This window comes from Mustela erminea, chromosome X (assembly GCF_009829155.1).
Source record: "Mustela erminea isolate mMusErm1 chromosome X, mMusErm1.Pri, whole genome shotgun sequence".
NCBI classification, from domain to species: domain Eukaryota; kingdom Metazoa; phylum Chordata; class Mammalia; order Carnivora; family Mustelidae; genus Mustela; species Mustela erminea.
This window is the reverse complement of record NC_045635.1, coordinates 72,018,056-72,042,452: the sequence shown is the minus strand read 5'-3', so window position 1 is coordinate 72,042,452 and position 24,397 is coordinate 72,018,056. Positions and strand designations below refer to the sequence as shown.

Sequence of the window (24,397 nt, the reverse complement as noted above, 5' to 3'; positions counted from 1 at the left end):
AAAAGGCTAGCATGTTTTGATTTTGAAATGGTCTTAAACACATTAACTAGTAGCAGGTTTGGTCAATCCCCTTCTGTACTGTTACCCTGTATTATAAAAATAAATGAATGCAATTAATCTTTGTAGTAAAACAACCATAACTTCCCCCATACAAATAGACATATGAAAACTAAAAGAAGGATAGGAAATATAATAGTATTCCATTTATTTTATTTTATTTTTAAAGGTTTTATTTATTTGACAAAGAGAGACACAGCGAGAGAGGGGGACACAAGCAGGGGGAGTGGGTGAGGGAGAAGCAGGCTTCCCATTCAGCAGTGAGCCCGATGCGGGGCTCAATCCCAGGAACCTGGGATCATGACCTGAGCCGAAAGCAGATGCTTAAAGACAGAGCCACCCAGGCTCCCCTGCATTTGTTTTAAACTATTGATTTTATCCTTATTAGTCCTTCCCTGATTTCTTTCAGATATTAGACATGTCACCAGCCTTTATTTCATTGGCTGATATCTTTTAAGCACTTGGATAATCCTGCATCAATTTAGTTGATTATATGGGGATACCTTGGCACTTACTGACTCTACTCTGTTCTCAGTATTCAAAACACATGTTGTAACAACAGCCTTAGCTTTGGTTATAATCACAAGTAAGAATTGTACACTTCAAGGGCACCAAAGCTAAGTTCCAGGGAAAAAAATCTTTAATATAGTTTTGCCTAATTTACAGCTCAGTGATGAATTGTTTATTTTACATATCTCCAATAATACTTTTCCAAAGAAAGAAACCTGCCAGTGAACTCAATTTAAATGAAGTTGACCTAATGCCTGTCTACCTCAGAGGAAACTCACTGTATCTTGCCTTAAGAACAGAAAAAAACTCTTTTCTGTCCTCTGGAAGTTTTTGTATGACGTTGGGGTTGTCTGTTTGAGGCTTTATTTTTTAAAAAAAGGAAAAATATCTTTCTCAGCCCCTTCCCATTTCCCCTGAAACACTTTGTTAGGCCTAGTAAAAGGTAGTAGGAGAGATCCAGATTACTCTGTTTAAGAAAACAGACTATCTTTGTTACTATTTCCTTACATCTTTCGAAACTTTATTGGGTCCTCATTCTATTCTCCTAATATGCTACTAACTCAGAGTTTATTAAAGACTAGATATTTGCTTAAGTTAAGGTTACTTTGAAAAGGTATCTTTCAAAAAAAAAAGACAAAAACACAGTCATTATTGTCTTTATAGGAACCACTTTCTCCATTCCTAAGAGGAGGCCATTTCTTCCCAGGAAACAATGTTATTTATGAAAAAACAATAAGAAAAGTCGAGAAACTAAATATGGATCAGGTATGTAAAATTTGTTTTAAAGTTTATTAAGTGTATACTTTTGAATTGCCAGCATTTTAATAGAGTGAAAATGACACTCAATTGTCAAGTGCCCATCAAGGCCATTATGAGTCATAATAATACCTTATTATGTCTACAGTCCTTCATATCATCCTTAACACTTTCATATTCATTCTATCCATGTGAAGTATTATTGTCCCTGTTTTACTGAAGGGGAAACTAAAGTAAAAATGTGTCAAGTCACATACAAAATTAATGGTAAAAACTGAATTTAATACAAATGTCCCAATGCTTTGTATGTCTCTTTTGAAATGGTCTCAGAAAAATTATAATTTAAAAAATTATAACTTTGTCTTAATTGTGGAATTTGAGAAGAAAAACAGATGAACATAGGGGAAGGGGGAAAAAGACAGAGAAACAAACCATAAGAGACTCTTAACTATAGAGAACAAACTGAAGATTGATGGAGGGGAGGTGGGCAGGGGATAGACTAAGTGGGTGATGGTCATTAAGGAGAGAATTTGCTGTGATGAGCAGTGGGTGTTACATGTGAGTGATGAATCACTAAATTCTACTACTGAAACCAATGTTGTACTACATGTTAACTAGATAGGATTTAAATAAAAACTTGAAAAAATGCAAAAAAAATAAAGTGAATTTTCAAATGAACACTACATATGAACAGATACGTACAATACTATATTCTGTAAAAGTATAGAAAACTGTAGTTCAAGTCTCATTTTTAAAAATTTCATTAATTCATCTCAGAGAGCAACTACAACATTCAAAACTGTAGCAGGGCAATGGTAATTCCATAGCATGTAAATATACTAGACCTACAAACAGGGTTGTTACTGTAGCCAGGAGAAGTTTCACATTGATCTCAGTGGATACAAACATTTCCAGCCCAGACAGAGCCTAGGACTTGTCTTTTGGACATACTTGAAATGGGGCAGTGTGTTAGTTTCTTAGGACTGCTGTAACAAAGTACCACAGTCTGGTTGGCTTAAAACAACACAAATTTATTGTCTCACAGGCCTGGAGGTCAGAAGTATGAAAACATGGTGTTGTCAGGGCCATGCTCCCTTTGAAACCTTCAGGGAAGGAGCTCTTCTATGCCTATCTCCAAATTTCTTGTGGTCTCAGGTGTTCCTTGGTTTGTAGATGCATAACTTTAATCCTTTATCTTCACATGGCTTCCTTCTTGTGTTCATGTCAACTTCTCTCTGTGCAAGTCTGTCTCTGTGTCCAAATTTTCCCTTTTCATGACAATACCAGTCATATTTCATTAGGACCCATTCTAATTACCTCATTTTAATGTCTTACTTCTATAAAAGCCTTGTTTCAAGGGGAAAACAAAGGAGCAGCTCCAGTTTCTAAACAAGGTCACTTTCTGAGATACTAAAGATTAGGACTTTAACATTTGCATTTTGTTGGGGGGACAAAATTTAACCTATAACAGGCAGTTAAATAATATCAAATGAATTTTTATCACAAAGTCATTTTTTCTCATATGCAATTGAAATATTAAAGTATGTTAAATTCTTTTACATTTTCTTGGAATAAGAACATATCTTATTTTTATGAGTATTTATAAGCAGTTGTTATCAGATTCATAGGAACTAATACATTATTACTTATCTGATGCTTATTAAAAATAAAATAGTGTAAACTCTCAGAATAATAAAAATCCAGACTTTTAAGACTCTGGTCTACTTAGAAAGTTGGATATATTAGAAGGCTTGGTATGGTATGTATTGAACACATATCCTTCAGAAGAATAACAGAATATTTCTGGACATTATGATTACAAATAGAAAAATTTTATCAAATATGTCAGTTCTTTAAGGGGCACTTTCCTCAAGCTATCAAATTATAACATCTGGGGCGCCTGGGTGGCTCAGTGGGTTAAGCTGCTGCTTTCGGCTCAGGTCATGATCTCAGGGTCCTAAGATGGAGTCCCACATCGGGCTCTCTGCTCAGCAGGGAGCCTGCTTCCTTCTCTCACTCTCTATCTGCCTGCCTCTCTGCCTACTTGTGATCTCTGTCTGTCAAATAAATAAAATCTTAAAAAAAAATTATAAAATCTGTCCTTTATCCAACTAGACTGACAAAACAATAAATCTGACATATTTTAAAAAGTAAGAAATTTTTGAGACACATCATTTCATGCTCTTTTAAATTTCTTGTCTCAAAAAAGATAAATAATTTTTTAAATCTTGGCTCCTAGAGGAAAATGCTGAATATCCTGTACATTCTTATTGCTATACATATGGAACAGTTAAAGAAGAATTCCTTTGAAAGAACAATACAGTTACTTACCATTAATTTCAATATATACCTTTTTACGTACACTTTTTTTTATTAGTGCCTTAAATGATTTGGGAGTTTGGGGACTGCCATGAGAGACTACCCAGAATAAAAGGAACCACGCATATGGAACAAACTACAATTGCCTTGACCTAGTTGAGTTTCCTCAGTGATAGAGATGCAGTAGGACATGAAGTAATTAATGTTATATGAGACTAGTTCAAGTAGGACTAGCTCTTAGGAGATAAGACCTGCCCAAAACAGAGGTCTTTGTCATGAAAAGGTGGTAAATTGGTGCCAGTTGCAAGATAATTATGTAGTTCTTATGAACTGTACTCTGTATATTATTTTCTCTATCAAAGAAGACAAAATATATGATTATTCAGAAATGTTTGATTTTTATACATTAGAAATCTACCTTGTGGTACACATCAAAAATATGAGTAATATATGAATACCATGCTTTAGAACAATAATTTTAGTAATCAGGTATGATAATTGAAACTGAAAATCTGCTAAGTCTTCAGTGATACTAATGAGTGGTTCAGAGGCCAGATAGGCTCAGCAAAACCACAAGACACCCCAGATGGAGAGACTGTCAGCATTCTATTTAAGAGTCAACTGATATATTAATAAAGAAAGATGATTGAGAAATTAGTTTTGTTTTGTTTATTGTCCTACATTGATATGTCCTTCCAAGTGTCTCCTAACTTACTTTTTAAAGACAGTAATTTTTTTTCAGGAGGAATTCTATTGCAGTAGTGTACAAGTTCCCCACTGGGTGAAGGTTTTCTTAACCTATCATTCTGACTTTATTCTAATCCAGTGTATGAGGGTATTTTGTAACATAAAGGAACAGATAATACATTCACCCATACAATTTATACCAAAATAGCTGATAGTACACAGTCTGACTTCTAAACTGTACAGATCTTAGTGTTAGCATATAAAGTGCATCATATTTGAAAAGATCCTGGAGAAAATGATTCTATGAACAGATTCTATGACCTTTATTATCAATTACTACTAAGATGGTTTTTATTTGTAAAATATGTTTCTTTATATCTTTTTCTTTCAAAATAATTTTGTACACATAAGATAATTTGTATACATGTTAAAAATTTCAAAGCATAAAAAGTATAAAAAGGTCTAAAAAGTATATAAAAAAAGAATAAAAATATATACAGTAGTAAAACAAAAAACAAAAAAACCCAAACCTTCTCTATCCTAACCCTCTTGTCTTTCAGTTCCTCTTCCCATGGGCAGTCACCCTTAAAAGATTTTTGCTCTATGCATTTAAAAGAAGTTGTATATATTTGTAAATATACACATATGTATATATTTTAAAATGTTATATAAAAGGGAGCATAGCATATTGTCTCTTATGTACCTTGCTTTTTTCATTTAATATAGTTTGAAATTGTGCCATATTAAAAGAAATATAAGATTTGAAGTGCTTTACTTTATTAATGCATGTCAGCTTTCCCTTGTCAAAAGGAAATAGAGGATTCAATTTATACTTCCAAAGCTAAATATATGTGCATAGATGTGTTCTTTTTTAAAAAATATTATTTATTTATTTATTTGACAGTGAGAGAGGGAACACAAGCAGGGGGAGTGGAACAGGGAGAAATGGTTTTCTCACTGAGCAGGGAGCCTGATGCGGGGCTCAATAACAAGATCCTGGGACCATGACCTGGGCCAAAGGCAGACGCATAATGACTGGGCCACCCAGGCACCCCTGAATGTAACATTCTGATTCAAAATAGAGAATTTTTTTTTGAACACTGTCTTTCAGATGCCTGTTATCAAAGTAGAATAATAACAAAATAATTTAGGAAATTGAAATATACCTGAAATCCTCAAACCTGAAAAAACCTTTATTATTCTTTAAAGGATATATATTCTTTAAAGGATATTTTAAAATATCCTTTATTATTCTTTGACCTATACTTTATCAGAAAAAAGAAAGCCAAGACAAATGAACAAGCAGATAGTAAATATTTAGTTTAAAAACAAGTTCCAGACTATTTTGAGGGCTGTAAAAAGTCAGCTTTATGTTCTGAAAGAAATTTGAGCTAGAAATTATCAATTCCAATCCCAATTTTTCCAAGAATTAGTCATGTCATTATAAGTAAAACATCTTACCTCTCTGGACCTTAGGGTTTTTTTTTTTTTTTTTTTTTGGTTGTTGTTTGTTTGTTTTTGCCACCTGCAAAATTAGTGGGGTGGATGATGATTCATGATAATAAAATAATAATATAATAATAAATGTTTATTACCCACCTACTTTTTAATAGGCACTTTATAAACATTAGCTCATTTACTCCTCACAGCAACCCAATGAGACACATGTTATCTCCATATTTGCAAATGAGAAAACTAAGGCTCATAAAGATTGCATAGTTTCCCAAAATCATAGAGTAAGTGGTAGAATTAGTTAGGATCCCCGTTTTCTAGATCTGAAGCTTCAGTCACTGTTTTCTAATCTTTCCTCTTAATTTGTGCTTGATTTTCATAAGCATAAGAATTTTGTCTGCCCCCACTGTGATTCTAATAAGCTTCCTGATATTGAAAATAACTGCATTATATTATTATCTAATTTTATATCAATCTATATCTTCAGTATGATAGTATTGTTATGAAATTAGATGCTGAAGTGCCTGTTGAATCACCAAAGATTAATTAATATTCATTGTAGTCTTAGTGTTAAGTGTAACTGGAATATTAATTCAATCAGAACATGCAATTCCCTGGCCAATTTAGAATTTAGGTAAGTATTTGGATGGTCACAGCCACCTGATCAAAAAAAAAAAAAAAATATATATATATATATATATATAAATTCAATAAATTTCTCCCAATGAAATACTTTGAAAAAAATAATATACCATATACTAAAACTACAAATCCTAGGGATTGAATTACCTTGTGAAAGAACACATTAAATTTTTACAAATGTTTTCAGTGGGTTTTTCTCAATTAGTAATTTGTATTCTCAGTGGCTATTTTGACGTGTATGTGTGTTTTAGGAATACTATCCACAGATCCAGTGCCATCATCACATTGTCCAAGAACCTCAGATCATCCACTCTCCACATTGTCATCAATCCCATTCTAGCCAACAAATCCAAACCATCACAGGAAGTGATTCAATTTCTACAAACACTGGAAATGAACTGTGCCATGGTGGATCAAGCCATATACATGATCAGGTAAGATCAATCAACTGATTCCTTATAAAACTGAAGTAACTCTTAAATCCTTCTCACTTCACTGTATAGGCACCCACATTGAATTTTCAACAAAATATTGAGGTATTTGTGTTTCATTAGCATCATTTCTAAAACAAAACTTTCTACTTCCTCTCAGAAGACAAAATAATTCATGTCTATTAGTTCATTAAATCTATGAGGAAAATTATAAATTGATTAATGAATACTTAATTTCTAGCTGGTCCTCAGTTCTAAAATGGGTTCAATGGCTGTGCAACATTAAATATTTTCATGGGGAATGGTATTTAAATGAACAGTGAATTGGAAATAATATTATCTAAGGCTTATAATGGTCACTTTTCACAAACTGGCAATTGCTTCCTATATGCATTCTATGAAAATATGGTATATTAATTTGAGTCATAAAATATATAGATTTTATTGTATATTACATTAACAAAATAAAAACTAAAGTTTGGTTGCTAAGGAGAAATCTCTTAGGATACAATCATCAGTGACTAATTTATATTCCAAAGACTTTGGAATCTTGGAAACATCTGTTATACAAGTGTTAAAAGAAAAAAAAATTTCTTGTATCTTGGTAAAACTAACAACAATAACTGAAACGGTGGGGAATCATTCATCATTTGTATTTTTTCAGGTCTTCTTTCTCAGTAAGGAATAGCTTGCTCAAATTGACCTCTTTCATAGGAAGCTCTTAATAAAAGATAGAAGGAAAAGAATAAGAAAAAATAAAGTAAAAGCTTACACACATAAGAGTTTTGTTTTATATTAAATATACACAAGATTATTTCTAAGAACTAAAACTTTGAAATATGTACTTTGGCGGGGCGCCTGGCTCCGTGGGTTAAAGCCTCTGCCTTCGGCTCAGGTCATGATCTCAGGGTCCTGGGATTGAGCCCCGCATTGGGCTCTCTGCTCAGCATGGAGCCTGCTCCCCCCCCCCTCTGCCTGCCTCTGCCTGCTTGTGATCTCTGTCTGTCAAATAAATAAATAAAATCTTAAAAAAAAAAGAAATATGTACTCTGACTATATTGGTCAAAATAACCATAAAAGATTTAAAATCCATATTCTTCTACTCTAAAAAAAAATCTAAAATTATATTTTCTTTGAATTTCATGTATGGAAATATTTTGTTATCTAGGACTACGCTAAAACATGGTTCAGATGGTGTTGAACACCTTACATTGATAATGCTTAAAAACATTTTATTAAGTTAAGTTAGATCACTTAAAATTGTCATTTTTATAGGGCAAAGTTGGTCAAATAGCAACAATTTCATACAGTTTAGTCTAATTTTTTGCTTTGCTTCAGTTTCCTCATCATAAAAATAGAGATTTATTACTCATAAGTTAATTGTAAAGGTTTGCACAGCTATCATGCAGTAGAGCCAGGATTCATACAGAGAAATGTGGGGAGCCCTTTATCAATAGTGTAAACATAAATAGAGCAATGGACTAAGAGCCTGCTAGTGGAGAAGTATGGGTAACATAACAGAAAGTGGACCAGATTTAGAGAAGGAAGAACTGGGTTCCAGTTCCAGACTCTGTACCTCTCAAACTGTGTGTTTTTAATAAATACTAAATCTCTCAGAAATATCTTCATCCATAAAATTTGGATAGTAATGTCTACCTCACAGTGTTGATGTAAAGTCTAAGTAAAAACGTATGTTGAAAGTTCTTTATAAACTATAAAGTCTACAACTTAAGAAAATGGGTGGCTCAGTGGGTTAAAGCCTCTGCCTTTGGCTCAGGTCATGATCCCAGGGTTCTGGGATCAAGCCCTGCATCAGGCTCTCTGCTCAGCAGGGAGCCTGCTTACTCCTCTCTCTCTGCCTGCCTCTCTGCCTACTTGTGATCTCTGTCTGTCAAATAAATAAATAAAATCTTTTCCAAAAAAAAAAAAAAAAAGAAAGAAAGAAAGAAAGAAAATGACAGAGAGAAGACGTTCAGGGATTATTAGAAGCTATTTCAAGTGTAAAACCTAAGCTAGAATAATAACAATAAGAATGGAGGGGAGGGAGCAATCAGACAACAAAAAGAAATTAAAGGCATCCAAATCAACAAAGAAGCCAAACTCTCACTCTTTGCAGATGATATGATACTATATGTGGAAAAGCTAGAAGACTCTACTCCATAACTGCTAGAACTCATACAGGAATTCAGTAAAGAGTCAGGATATAAAATCAACACACAAAAATCAGTTGCATTTCTATACACCAACAGCAAGACAGAAGAAAGGGAAATTAAGGAGCCAATCCCATTTACAATTGCACCAAAAACCATAAGTTATCTAAGAATAAACCTAACCAAAGAGGCAAAGAATCTCTACTCAGAAAACTATCAAGTACTCATAAAATAAATTGAGGAAGACACAAAGAAATGGATAAACGTTCCATGCTCATGTACTGGAAGAACAAATATTGTGAAAATGTCTGTGCTACCAATCAATCTACACATTTAATGCAATCCCTATCAAAATACCATAAATTTTTTTCAAAGAAATGGAACAAAGAATTCTAAAATTTATATGGAACCAGAAAAAACCCTAAATAGCCAGAGGAATGTTGAAAAAGAAAACCAAAGTTGGTGGCATCACACCTCCAGACTTCAAGCTCTATTACAAAGCTGTCATCATCAAGACAGCATGGTACTGGCACAAAAACAAACACATAGATCAATGGAACAGAATAGAAAGCCGAGAAATAGACCCTCAACTCTATGGTCAACTAATCTTCGACAAAGCAGGAAAAAATATCCAGTGGAAAAAAGACAGTCTCTTCAATGAATGATGGTGGGAAAACTGGACAGCTACATGTGATAGAATGAAACTGGACCACTTTCTTATACTACACATATAATATCATAGTTAACTAAAAATAAGTATTCTTAGTTACAAATGTAGTGATCTGGAGGGGCATGTGCACCTGAATGTTTATATCAGCAATATCCACAATAGCCAAACTATGGAAAGAATCTGGATGTCCATCAACAGATGAATGGATAGAGAAGATGTGAGATATATATACATATATATATATATATAATGGAATACTACGCAGCCATCAATAAATAAAATCTTGCCTTTTGCAATGATGTGGATAGAACTAGAAGATATTATGCTAAGCCAAATAAGTCAACCAGAGAAAGACAATTATTTTTTTTTCATTTTTAAATGTTTTAATAGGATTTTTAGTAATTTCCCTAATTTTACTCTTTACATATATTTGCAGGCTTTGGATTTAATTTCTCAATCATTCACATTAAACTACTTATGCCATTGCTTCTAGCTTTTGAACTTTAATTTAGTTTTTTTGGGGGAATGATATCATCAAGGTGGCAGAAGAGATGGTTTCTAACTTCAGTGGCCCTCGCAGAAAGACCCACTAGCAGCAGCTGTACATAGAGAGGACACCTATGTGAAAATCTCATAACCTGGTGGTGAGGCTGAAGCACTCTCTTTGACCAGAAAATGATTGGAAAAAAGGAAAGGAGGGAGGGAGGAAGGAAGGAAGGAGGGAAGGAGAAAGGAAAGAAGGAGATATAGAGGAAGGAAGGAGGGAGGGAGGAAAGGAGAGAGGGAGAGAGGAAGGAAAAAAAAGAAAAAAAAAACCACAAGGGAAGAGTAAGAAGAGTTTGCATTGCCCTTTCCCCTGCTGGCACAGAACATCATAGAGATGGTCCCCTGGACCTATAATTTCTCCAGTGGGATCAAGAGAGCCCAAAGTGAACATCCAGCTTCTCCAGTACTATAGGATCTATAGGATGTTTTCTTTTTTTTTATTATTTTTTATAAACATATAATGTATTTTTATCCCCAGGGGTACAGGTCTGTGAATCACCGGGTTTATACACACTTCACAGCACTCACCATAGCACATACCCTCCCCAATGTCCATAACCACCCCCCTCTCCCAGCCCCCCTCCCCCCAGCAACCCTCAGTTTGTTTTGTGAGATTAAGAGTCACTTATGGTTTGTCTCCCTCCCAATCCCGTCTTGTTTCATTTATTCTTCTCCTACCCCCTTAACCCCCCCACATTGCATCTCCACTTCCTCATATCACGGAGATCATATGATAGTTCTCTTTCTCTGATTGACTAATTTTGCTAAGCATGATACCCTCTAGTTCCATCCATGTCATCACAAATGGCAAGATTTCAATTCTTTTGATGGCTGCATAGTATTCCATTGTGTATATATATACCATATCTTCTTTATCCCTTCATCTGTTGATGGACATCTAGGTTCTTTCCATAGTTTGGCAATTGTAGACATTGCTGCTATAAACATTTGGGTGCATGTGCCCCTTTGGATCACTACATTTGTATCTTTAGGGTAAATACCCAGTAGTGCAATTTCTGGGTCATAGGGTAGTTCTATTTTCAACATTTTGAGGAACCTCCATGTTGTTTTCCAGAGCAGTTGCACCAGCTTGCATTCCCACCAACAGTACAGGAGGGTTCCCCAAGAAAGACAATTATTATATAATCTCTCTGATATGAGAAATTTGAGAGGCAGTGTGGGGTAAGGGTAGGAAAAAAGGCTGTGAGAAGTGTGCAGGGTAGGGAAGGAAAAAAGAAACAAGATGGGATCAGGAGGGAGATAAGAGATTCTTAATCTCATAAAACATACTGAGGGCTGCTGGGGGGTGGTGGGAGGGAAAAGGTGGCTGGGTTATGGACATTGGGGAGGGTATGTGCTATGGTGAGTGCTGTGAAATGTGTAAGCCTGACGATTCACAGACATGCACCCCTGGGGCAAATAATACATTATATGTTAATTTTTTTTAAAATAATAAATAAATAAATAAGAATGGAGTGAGGGACAATTATCAGAGATGGGAACAATATCGCAGGATTAAAGATCTTGTCCAGTGGCAGTGGTGATGCTATGATATCCTTTCACTAACTTAGTACAACTAATAGTATATTTGACCAGACTAGATATTGTCTATTTTCAAAATGGGAAGAGTTGAATTACTAACATATTAATTTATTTCATTATTTATGCTTCAGTTTGAGATTCTGATGTAGCTTTGTTAAATATTGGAAGGTTTTGTATAGATTAATTTTTTATCGTTTTTCTGCTGAAAACAGGATAGTGCCCTGGGAAGTAGAGCTAGTAATTCCATTTATATAGATTGCATAGGATTTACTCCTGATCAGACTGAGGATGGGGTAATCTGTGCGGATCCCATAGATAAAGAAGGGAAGAAAATGAGTTCTTGCAACTAGACTCCTTGATATTTGTTTTTTTAAAGATTCTATTTATTTATTTGAGAGAGAGAGAGAGATTAAAAGAACAAGTGGGAGGAATGGCAGAGGGAGAATCAGACTCCCTGTGGGGCAGGTAACCTAACACAGGACTTGATTCCATGATCCTGGAATCATGACCTGAACTCAAGGCAGACATTTAGCAGACTGAGCCACCCTGGCACCCCCTAGACTCCTTGGCATTTAAATGTCTCTTCCACATGGGTGGGAGAGTCTCTTTAAATAGTTATAGAGCAGATATAAGTCAGACTCTTAAATCTAGGGATTGTCCATTTTTAGTTTGTTTTTAGAGTTAAATTGTAATTTGGAAGTAGCATAAGGTGAAAACAAATAAACCTAACCAAGACATAAAAGATCTGTATTTTGAAAAATTTAGAACTATTATGAAATAAACTGAAAATGACATAAAGAAAAGGAAAAACATTCTATGTTCAATGATTGGAAGAACAAATATTGTTAAAGTGTCTACACTTTGCCCAAGACAATCTATACATTTAATGCATTCCGTATCAAAATACCAACAACATTTTTTTCAGACAGCTAGAGCAACCAATGCTAAACTTTGTATATAACTACAAAAGACTCTGAATAGCCAAAGCAATCTTGAAAAAGAAAATCAACACTGGAAGCATCAAAGTTCCTGACTTCAATCTCTATTACAAACTGTAGTCATCAAGACAGTATGGTACTGGCACAAAAAAAGAGACATAGATCAATGGAACACAATAGAGAATCCAGAAATGGATCCACAACTCTATGGCCAACTAATTTTTGACAAAGCAAGAAAGATATCCAGTGGAAGGAAGACAGTCTCTTCAAAAAATGGTGTTGGGAAAATTGGACAGCAACATGCAGAAGAATGAAACTGGACCACTTTCTTATACCATACACAAAAATAAATTCAAAATGGGTGAAAGGCCTAAATGTGAGACAGGAAACCATCAAAATCTAAGAGGAGAACATAGGCAGCAACCTCTTTGACATTGGGCAAAGCAACTTAGCAAACATCTCCTGAGGTAAGGAAAACAAAAGCAAAATGAACTATTGGGGTTTCATCAAGATGAAAATCTTCTGCATAATGAAGGGAACAATCAACAAACTAAAAGGCAAACTACAGAATGGAAGAAGATACTTGCAAGTGACATATCTGATAAAGGGTTAGTATCCAAAATCTATAAAGAACTTATCAAACTCAACACCCAAAAAACAAATAATCCTATTTTAAAAATGGGCATAAGACATGAACAGATGTTTTTCCAAAGAAGACATCCAGTTGATTAAGAGACACATGAAAAGATGCTCAGCATCACTCATCATCAGGGAAATATAAATAAAAATCACAATGAGATACCCCCTCACACCTGTCAGAACAGCTAAAATTAACAACACAGGAAACAACAGATGTTGCCAAGGTTGTGGAGAAGGGGGAACCCTCTTACACTGTTGGTGAGAATGCAAACTTGTGCATCCACTCTGGAAAACAGTATGGAGTTACTCAAAAAGTTAAAAATAGTGCTACCCTATGACCCAGCAATTGCACTGCTAGGTATTTACCCAAAAGATACAAAAATACTGATTTGAAGGGGCACATACCCCCTGATATTTATGGCAACATTATCAATAATAACCAAATTATGGAAAGAAACCAAGCATTCACTGATCGGTGGATAGGGGAGATGTGGTATAATCTCAAAAAGAATGAGATCTTGCCATTTGTGGTGACTTGGATAAAACTAGAGTGTATTATGCTAAGCAAGGTAAGTCAGTCACAGAAAGATAAATCTGATATGATTTCACTCATATGTGGAATTTAAGGAAAAAAACAGATGCACATAGGGTAAGGGGAAAAAAGAGAGAGGGATGCAAACTATAAGAGACTCAACTATAGAGAACAAACTGAAGGTTGCTGGAGAGGAGGTGGGTTGGGGATGGGCTATTAGGGTAGACCACATGTGATGACCACTGGTTGCTATATGTAAGTTCTATATATACTAAGTTATATACTAAGTCCTTCTCCTGAAATCAATACTACACTATATGTTAACTAACTAGGATTTAAATAAAAACTTAAATTTAATTACTTAATTAATTAAAATAAAGGAAAAAAACCCACAGTGAACATTGTAGTTTTTAAAATTGAAGTGTAATTGACATACAACATTATATTTCAGGTGTGTAACATAATGAATTGATATTTATATATGTTGTGAAATGATAACTACAGTAAGTCTCATTAACATCTGTCACTTTCTACAGTTTCCTTAACTTCTTTCTAATGATAAGAATTTTTAAGATCTATTCTCTCAGCAACCTGCTTACATGTAATATTGAATTATTAACTGTAGTCACCATGCTGTATATTAAATCCCTGTGACTTATTTATTTTCTAATTGCAAGTCTGTTCCTTTTGAAGCCTTCATCCATTTCACCTACCCCCACCCCTATGTCTCCATCATCTCTTCACTCTATTTATGATTTTTTGGGGGGGGTTGTTATTTTAGATTGCACATATGAATGGGATCTTAGGGTATTTGCCTTTCTCTGACTTACTTCAACTAGCATTTTGCCCTCAAGGTCCATTTATGCTGTCACAAATGGCAAGATGTCATTCTATTTTTATGACTGAATGATGTGTCATTGTGTGTATGTACCACATCTTCCTTGTCCTTTCATCCACCAGTGGACACTTAGCTTATTTCTGTGTCTTGGCTATTGTAAGCAATGCTGCAATAAACATGGGGGTGAACATGTAAAAAAATACATAAGGTGAGGGGTACCAGGATGGCATAGTCAGTTAAGCACCCAACTCTTGGATTTGGCTCAGGTCATAATCTCAGGGTTGTGGGATCAATCCTATGTTGAGCTCTAGGCTGAGTGTGGAGTCTGCTTGAGTTTCTCTGTCCCCCTCCCTCTACCCCTCCCTGCTGTACACATTCTCTCTCTCTCTCTCTCTCTCTCTCTCTCAAATAAGTAAATAATGGACATATTGACATAGCTGAACCTCAATTTCCCCCTCTATTGTATTAAAGACAATAAAATATGTAAAGTATTCAGCTTAGAGCCAAGTACATAGTAGATGCTCAAATAAATATTTGACACTATGCCTTCTTTGTTTTCCACCTCCAGGCTCCAAATCCTTAAAAACATCAATAGAAGACATTGGTTCTGATTGTAGCAATATTTTTATTTTTTAATTTTATTTTACATTTTTAAGATGATTTTTGTTTGTTTCAAGTTTTTGCTTAAATTCTAGATAGTTAATGTATAGTGTAATATTAGTTTCTCTCTCTCTGACAAATAAATAAAAAATTTAAAAATAGAGAGAAAGGAAAGAAGGAAGGAAGGAAGGAAAGAAGGATGGAAAAAGAAAAGAAAAGAATAGAAAAGAAAAGAAAAGAAATATCTTTCTATGTCTGGTTTTCCAGATAACAAAATTACCTCTGAATATTCATCTGCATCTAAGCTTATGTCACATGAACAATAATTTAGCATTTTTTATGCAGTAGAACAATAGCATCTTCACAGCAGGTATCATGTGAAAAATATTTGCACCTCTGGCATACATAATTGGTGATTTCTTTAGCAGCTTTCTGCAAATAAACTATTTTCAAGTGTTTAGTCGGCCTTTTTAACATGTATCAGTGCTATCATGTTTTTCTTGAATATCCTGATAAAGTAGTTCTAAAATCTCTTATATGTCATAATATTTGTCCTTGGCTAAAGGATGATCAGCCAGCATCCTATATCCTCACTTAGAGCCAGTTATTCTATGAATTATGTTTAGCTACGTTTACTTTCTATGCACACAACTAATAAAACATGCTTGCAATTTATGACTTACTTGTGCCCTTCATTGTGTGTGTGTGTGTGTGTGTGTGTGTGTGTGTGTGTGTGTGTGTGTGTTTTCTGTCAACAACAGTTGCACAGCATTTGTTAGAAATGGAATTTTTTGTCCTAGAAGTGTTTTCCCAATCAGGTACATTCTATTATTTGCTGTGAGACCCAGCAAAGTACACAAGTAAAGCAAAAACTGTTAAATTCATCAGTTTACTCTGCTGTTATAATTTAAAATGTTTTTATCCAAATGTCTGGTGTATAAGATTCAGAAGTACCATATTTAATAATAGCACTTACTGATTTGTGCCCTGCAGATTGTAATTTATGGAAACATTTTAGAAACATGTTTTCTAAAAAGAATTTTTGCTTAGAATTCACAATTTTTGCAAATTCCATATACGTTTTGAGTTCAACTACTAAAATGTAATCTACCAATTATTTAAACCAGATTATTGTGTCAATTTTTATTGTCATTAATACAAATATATAAGGGATTGTCTTCCTAAAGAATTCTTGCAAAATCTTGTTTTGAAGTTTGGGCAGTCACTCTAACCCTTTATTTTCTTCATATTTTCTATATACCTTATTATGTTTGGGCTGAATATATTTATTGTGAATGTTGCATATTTTGAAGTTTTTCCTTCCCTTAAAATTTTGGTTTAGTAAAATTGACATTCTGCTATCAATTCGCCCTCAAATGATGTGACAAATTCCCAAACAACTTTTTTCTTAAAAATGTCATGGCCTAAATGGAATGAAATATTGTTCCTGGAAGTTATTTCGTTTAATGTTATGCATTTTAATTCCTAAAATAAATGTTTTGGAGCCAAAAAATGTATTACTTATTATTTTTTAAGATTTTATTGATTTATTTATTTTAGAGAGAGAGTGTTAGAGGGGCAGAGGGTGAGGGAGAGAATCTTAAGCAGACTCTGCACTGAGCATGGAGCCCAATGAGGAGGCTCCATCTCACAATCCTGAGATCATGACCTGAGCCAAAACCAAGAGTCATATGCTTAACTGACTGAGCTACCCACGTGCCCCTTCTTCTTTACGTTGAAGTTTACCTTTTCAGGGTAGGGAAAGGGTCCTGAGAGAACAAGATTTATATACATAAAATAATATGAAAACAATTTAATATAATGGAGCACAGAGAACTAAGTTGAACTATCTTGTTAGCTGGTATACTTTCAGTTTTAATGGTGGTATTAAATCTTGAGATGGGGGTGCCTGGGTGGCTCAGTGGGTTAAAGCCTCTGCTTTCGGCTCAGGTTATGGTCCCAGAGTCCTGAGATCGAGCCCCACATCAGGCTCTCTGCTCAGTAGGGAGCCTGCTTCTCCCTCTCTCTCTGCCTGCCTCTCTGCCTACTTGTGATCTCTATCTGTCAAATAAATAAATAAAATCTTAAAAAAAAAATCTTGAGATGGTTTTCAAAGTGTGGGTAAGATTTGGATACACAACAAGAAGAAAAGAGTATTCCAAGGAGTGAAAAATGTAAGTAAAGACTAGAGACAGGAATAACATAATGTGTGCCCAGGTCAGTGAAATCCCTTATGGTTGGAACAGAGAAAATGTTGGGAAATAGAAAGTGTTACTATGTGTTAGCATTTTTTTATAATTTATTTTTTATTTATTTTCAGCATAACAGTATTCATTATTTTTGCACCACACCCAGTGCTCCATGCAATCCGTGTTAGCATTTGAAGGTTTTGTATTGAATATTCCCAAGTTAGTAATTCTATGGCATGTAAACATATTATATGATGATATTGACTTTACCAGTTTATCTACTCATGCCTTTATATAGGACACTTTACTTTCTTTAGGAGGCAATCATTACTTCTCTAAGAAACCAACTTCAAAGGATACATGGGCAAGATAAAACCGTGGCGTATTCATCAGACTTTCAAAATGTGAAAATTCTATGTATCTTAATGAAAACATGAAGATACTATACTGTACTTTGAATATGACCTTTTCTATTTATCTGTACTTTTTAATTTTATTTATTTATTTTTTATTTTGAGAGAAAGAGAGTGAGTGGGAGGGAGGGACAGAGGGAAGAGAGAGCCATGTTGGGGAACCCAATATGGGGCTTGATCTCATGACCCTGAGATCATGACCTAAGCTGAAGCCAAGAGTTGGATGCTTAACTGACTGTGCCACCCACATGCCCCAATTTATCTTTATTTTAAAAGTTACTTATCATATCACAGACATGGTTATGAAAACTCATCTTTGTTTACTTTGTAATATTTTCAAATCTTCCATTTGTCTCAGCATACATGATTTTTTAGGGTCAGAGGACCCTGTCAGAGGACAGGTTGAAAATGAAGTAATAGTGGTCAAAAATTTGAAGTCCATTTGTCATATATATACTTAGGAATAAATGCATTTATAGGACAACTTTGGTCCCACATGTAATATCAAAGGTAGTATGGAATACAATCTAAGTTATTAACCTGCAAGTAGTGTTTTGGAGATGGAAAACAAGGTGATCAGCATTTTTAAAAAGATTTGTACCAAATTACATGAAGCCAATAGAATAGGTCTTATTTAGGACACTGTTCATAGTAATTTGTGTTTAGGATTTCAAATGTCTTTGAAGTCTATTATTTATCTACATTTGGCCCTTAGCTACTCTTTCCCATGTCAAATTGACTAGATATTCAGTCCAAATAATAACTGGAGGGAATATAAGAAGAAATGCATAAAAACATATTGAATTGAGAAGGTTAATTTAATCTAACTTTAATATATGCTAATAAATTAAGCTGTCTTTCACTGAGAAGATGCAAGTCCAAATAAAATTAATTATTTTATGTCAGTATAATTCAAATAATTCACATGTACTTTTCCAACAGAAGAGTAAGCCATGTGGTGATAATAGGCAATTTAGAGATTTTGGTTAACTTGTTATGTGTATGTATGTGTGTGTGTGTGTGTGTGTGTGTGTGTGTCTGTGTGTGTGTGTATATATATATATATATGATGGGCAATTTAGAGATCTTGATTAACTTGTTATGTGTGTATATATATACTATGTAGTATATTATATATAGCATATATAATATATATTTATATTTTATACAATATATACATTATGTACATTTTTTAAGGATTTTATTTATTTATTTGACAGACAGAGATCACAAGTAGGCAGAGAGGCAGGCAGAGAGAGGAAGGGAAGCAGGTTCCCTGCTGAGCAGAGAGCCCAAGGTGGGGCTCGATCCCAGGACCCTGGGATCATGACCTGAGCTGAAGGCAGAGGCTTAACCCACTAAGCCACCCAGGTGCCCCCATGATATACATTTTACATAAATTATTTTATAATTTTATATATGTTTTTAAATAAATTATATAAATATAATTTTATATAGATTATTCAAGTTTTGCATTCATTAGATCAATTGGATTAGTGAAATAAAATTGAAAATGTTATTGTAATGTTGTTCTTCCTTTAAATTCCTCTCATATTGAAAAATGTGTACCTCAGTTGTAAAGAAAATTTAGTGGGTTAGCTCATGTGATATCTTTGTAATGAGTTACTTGCATTAATATGTTATGTAACTTTTTCTTATTTGACATCAAAACATCTATCAACTTAGAAATACTTAATGTTGTTTATAATGGTGCTTGATGCTTTCTTCAGGTGATAATTCAAGATGATGGCCCTGAAAAGTTGGACCCCAAATATTTTGGAGAGTTACTTGCTGATCTAAGCCGTAAAAATACAGATCTGTATTATTGTTTATTAGAACATTTGCAGAGAATTGGAGGAAGGTACTGTAAATATATAATATCATTTGCCTTGATATTGTAGTTATCAAACATTTTATGATACTTTGGTATTTTTTAATATACTTTATTTTTTACAGCAGTTTCAGGTTCACAGAAAAACTCTAGTATTTTTTTAAGGTTTTATTTTTAAGTAATCTCTACACCCAACAGGGGCTCAAACTCACAACCCCAAGATCAAGAGTTACATTCTCCACTGACTGAGCCAGCCAAGTTCCCCAAAACTCTAGTATTTTAATGGAGAAATGGGGTAACTATATGAGCATATCTGATTAAATGTCTCATTTTAAGAGTTAATGTATTTCATGAAAATCATCAAAAGAGATCTTATCAGTCCTTTTAGGTTCAGTAAAGAATTCTGTGAACTTTCTTTCATAACATACTTTGATAGCAAATGCAACCTCTTGGACAGGGAGCTCAAAAAATGCATGGCATACTATGACTTGTTATAAGATATTATACTGATGATATAAGATGCAATCCATTGTCAATACACCACTATTCATCTTCCATTGATTTATGCTCAATGTACAAAGGCCAGAATTTAATATACACTTAGTGTTATATATTAGAAAAAGTGTTATGTATTATTTTAATATATTACAGTACCTATAAAAATTAAATGTAAATTATATAAGTATCTATATATTTATATAAATATGTATGTTTTATAATTATATACTAAATAATTACATATATTTAAATATATACACATAAATAATTTATCAATTATTCATGCATAGATGAGAGCATATTATATCATGAAATGAATTCCATAAGCTACATAATTTATAAAAGTTGTCTTTTACTACACAGTCACATCCTATATATGGCCAACTATAAGACAAATTCTAGGAGAGCTCTACAAATACAGAAAAATATGTAGGATAAAGGAATGTTGGTAGAATTTTTTTTTTAGTTTACACTTCACTAACTGGATTCTTTTGTGTCTTAAAGATCTTTAATCTCTTATCTAGCTTTTTTCCACTCCATTTATTGCACTTCTTTCTTTCCACATTTAGCTCCATTCTCTCTAACTTTCCTTGCTTTCATATTCATGACTGCAACCATTCTCATACTATCATCCTCAAGTGCCTTACCTTCTTATCTTATTGTCCCTCCCACTTAGCAAAATCCCAATTCTTGAGTACTCTAGCTCTCTTCTTTATTTATTGTTTCTTTTTACCACTATCTACTCCATCCAATACATAACACTCACTACTCTCAGAATTCAGAGGGCTCTGTGAAGACTGTTTTAATCACCCTGGTTTCCTTGAGGTTTAGCATGGTGACTAGTTTAGTGTGGTGCTCAATAAACATTTATGGACTATATGAATGTCTTTTTTTTAATTTTTTAAAGTTTTTATTTTAATTCCAGATAGTTAACACATGGTGTACTATTAGTTTCGAGTATACAATATAGTGTTTTAACACTTCCATACATCACCTAGTGCTCATCACAAGTGCCCTCCTTAATCCCCATCACCTATTTAACACCCCCCCACCTCCCTTCTGGTAACCATATATGTTATAGTTAACTTATGAAACTCAGTACACAAAAAATAAATAATCCAATTAAAAATAGGCAGAAGACGAAGGATACATGTATCCCAATGTTTATAGCACCATTATCAACAGTAGCCAAACTATGGAGAGAGCCCCAAATCTCCATTGACTGATGAATGGATAGAAAAGACATGAGGTATATGTGTATGTATGTATGTATATATATATATATATATATATATATATATATATATATATGAAAGACAAATACTGTATTATCTTGCTCATAATTGGAATTTAAGGAAGAAAACAAGAACATATAGGAAGGGGGAGAAGAAGGGGGAAATGAAGTAAGACAGTATTTGTGATTCAGAGCACATGGATTTGACAAAGTTGTTACTCAATAAAGGGTTATAGAATAAGAGTTCAATATATTCCAAATTTATTAGTTTCATACTAATTAGAAGTAGACAAAGTAACTGAGCAAAGGAAGTTATGTTATTTCATAATGATTAACCCAGTAAACGTGTAATCTGTGGTTTTGGAACAACTCTTTCATTGAGGGTTTTGATAAACATACATAGATGACTTAAATATGTGATTAAGCAATACAAAGCCTTGAATTTAATTCTTAGAGTACCTACAGTACTACACACACAAAAGAAATAGAAAGGTGGTGTCTGCACATTACTTTTAAAATTTTGGTGATTTAGACATTCTATTAGAAGATTGTCAATTTAAGGGGCACCTGGGTGGCTCAGTGGGCTAAGCCTCTGCCTTCAGCTCAGGTCATGATCTCAGGGTCCTAGGATCAAGCCCCACATTGGGCTCTCTGCCCAGTGGGGAACCTGCTTCCCCCTCTCTCTTTTCACATGGTATTTGTCTTTCTCTGACTAACTTATTTCCGTTAGCATAATACTATCTAGCTCCAACAATGTCATTGCAAATGGCAAGATTTCATTCTTTTTATGCCTGAGTAATATTCCATTTTATGTATACCACCTCTTTCTTATCCATTCATCTGTCAATATATGGAGCATTATACATGGAATATTATATGTGGAACATCTTCGTTATCCATTCATCAGTCAATGGACATTTGAACTCTCTCCATAGATTGGCTATTTTTGATAATGTTTTCTGCCCATTTTTACATTGGATTATTCATTTTTGGGGTGTTGAATTTCATAAGTTCTTTGCATATTTTGGGTACTAAACGTTTATCAAATATGTCATTTGCAAATATCTTCTCCTAATCTGTAGGCTGCCTTTTATTTTGTTGATTGTTTCCTTTGCCTTGCAGAAGGTATTATTTTGATGAAGTCCAAATGGTTCAATTAAAAAAAAAACCCTCAATTTTGCTTTTGTTTCTCTTGCTTTGGGATTCATTTCTATAAATAAGTTGCTATGGCTAATGTCAAAGAGGTTACCTGTGTTCTCTAGGATTGTTATGGTTCCAGGTCTCACACTTAGGTCTTTAATGCATTTTGAACTTTTTGTGTGTGTGTGTGTGTGTGGTTGGTGCAAAAAAGTGATCAGTTTCATTTTCTTTTTCTTTTCTTTTTTTTTTTGTATCATGCTCTCCAGTTTTCCCAATACCATTTTTTGAAGACACTGTCTTTTATTCCCCCATTGGATATTCTTTCCTGCTATATTGAAGATTCATTGACCATATAGTTGTGGGTTCATTTCTGGGTTTTCTATTCTGTTCTATTCATCTATTTGCCCATTTTTGTGTCAGTACCATAGTGTTTTGAACACTACAGCTTTGTAATATAACTTGAAGCCCATGATTGTGATGTCTCCAGCTTTGCTCTTCTTTTTCAAGATTGCTTTGTCTATTCTGGATCTTTTCTGGTTCCATACAAATTTTGGGATTGTTTGTTCCAGCTCTGTGAAAATGTTGATGGTATTTTGATAGGGATTGCATTGAATGTGTAGATTGCTCTAGGTACCATAGACATTTTAACAATATTTGTTCTTCCAATCCATGAGAATGGAAAGTCTTTCTATTTCGTTGTGTTTCCTGCAATTTCTTTCATCAGTGTCTTGAAGTTTTCAGAGTCTAGGTCTTTCACTTCTTTGGTTAGGTATCATACTGGTTTGGGCACAATTGAATTTGGGATCGATTCCTTGATTTCTCTTTTGGCTGCTTCATTACTGGTGTGTAGAAATGCAAGATTTCTGTATGATGATTTTGTGTCCTGCAAGTTTACTGAATTCCTGTATCAGTTCTAGGAGATTTGGTGGGGTCTTTTGGGTTTTCTATATGTTGTGCCATGGCATCTGCAAATGGTGAGAATTTGATTTCTTCTTTGCTGATTTGGATGCCTTTTATTTCTTTTTCTTGTCTGATTGCTGTGGCTAGGACTTCCAGTACTATATAATAACATCAGTGAGAATGAACATCTCTTTGTTGTTCTTAACTTTAGGGAATATCCTCTGGTTTTTCCCCCATTGGGAATATTAGTTGTGGGTTTTCATATATGACTTTATTATGTTGGTGGTATGTTCCCTCTAAACTTTGTTGAGGGTTTTTCTCATGAATGGATGTTATACTTTGCCAGATGCCTACTTTGCATATATTGAAATGATTATATGATTCTTATCCTTTCTTTCATTAATGTAGTGTATCATGTTGATTGATTTATGAATATTGAACCACCCCTGCAACCTAGGAATAAATCCCACTTGATTGTGGTGAATGTTTTTTAATGTAGGTTAGATTTGGTTTCCTAGTATTTTATTGAGAATTTTTGTACCTATGTTCATCAGGGATATTGTCTTGTATTTCTCTCTCTCGGAATCTTTATCCGGTTTTGCAGAGCTGGTTTAGTGGTCATGACCTCCTTTAGTTTTTGTTTGTCTGGGAAAGTCTCTCTCCTATTCTGCATGTTAGCTTTGCTGGATAGAGTATTCTTGACTGCATATTTTTACCATTCAGCACATTGAATATACCATGCCACTCTTTTCTGGCTTGCCAAGAAGAATCTTTATCTGGTTTTGGTGGTATCAGGCCTCACAGAATGAATTTGCAAGTTTTCTTCCTTTTCTATTTCATGTAATATTTTGAAAAGAATAGGTATTAGCTCTTCCTTAAGTGT

General features: G+C 34.1%; 1 protein-coding gene across 4 annotated transcripts in view; it reads left to right on the top strand.

The window, feature by feature from the left end:
- POF1B (POF1B actin binding protein) overlaps positions 1-24,397 on the top strand; it is a 96,615-nt gene that overhangs the window by 27,254 nt on the left and 44,964 nt on the right. For 3 of the 4 annotated variants that reach the window (XM_032331192.1, XM_032331191.1, XM_032331190.1), the window contains exons 5-7: positions 1,231-1,332; positions 6,675-6,857; positions 19,642-19,772. In XM_032331192.1, coding sequence (XP_032187083.1) covers positions 1,231-1,332; positions 6,675-6,857; positions 19,642-19,772 — 416 coding nt within the window. The remainder of the gene's footprint in view (positions 1-1,230; positions 1,333-6,674; positions 6,858-19,641; positions 19,773-24,397) is intronic. The other variant, XM_032331193.1, reaches the window with a different exon arrangement.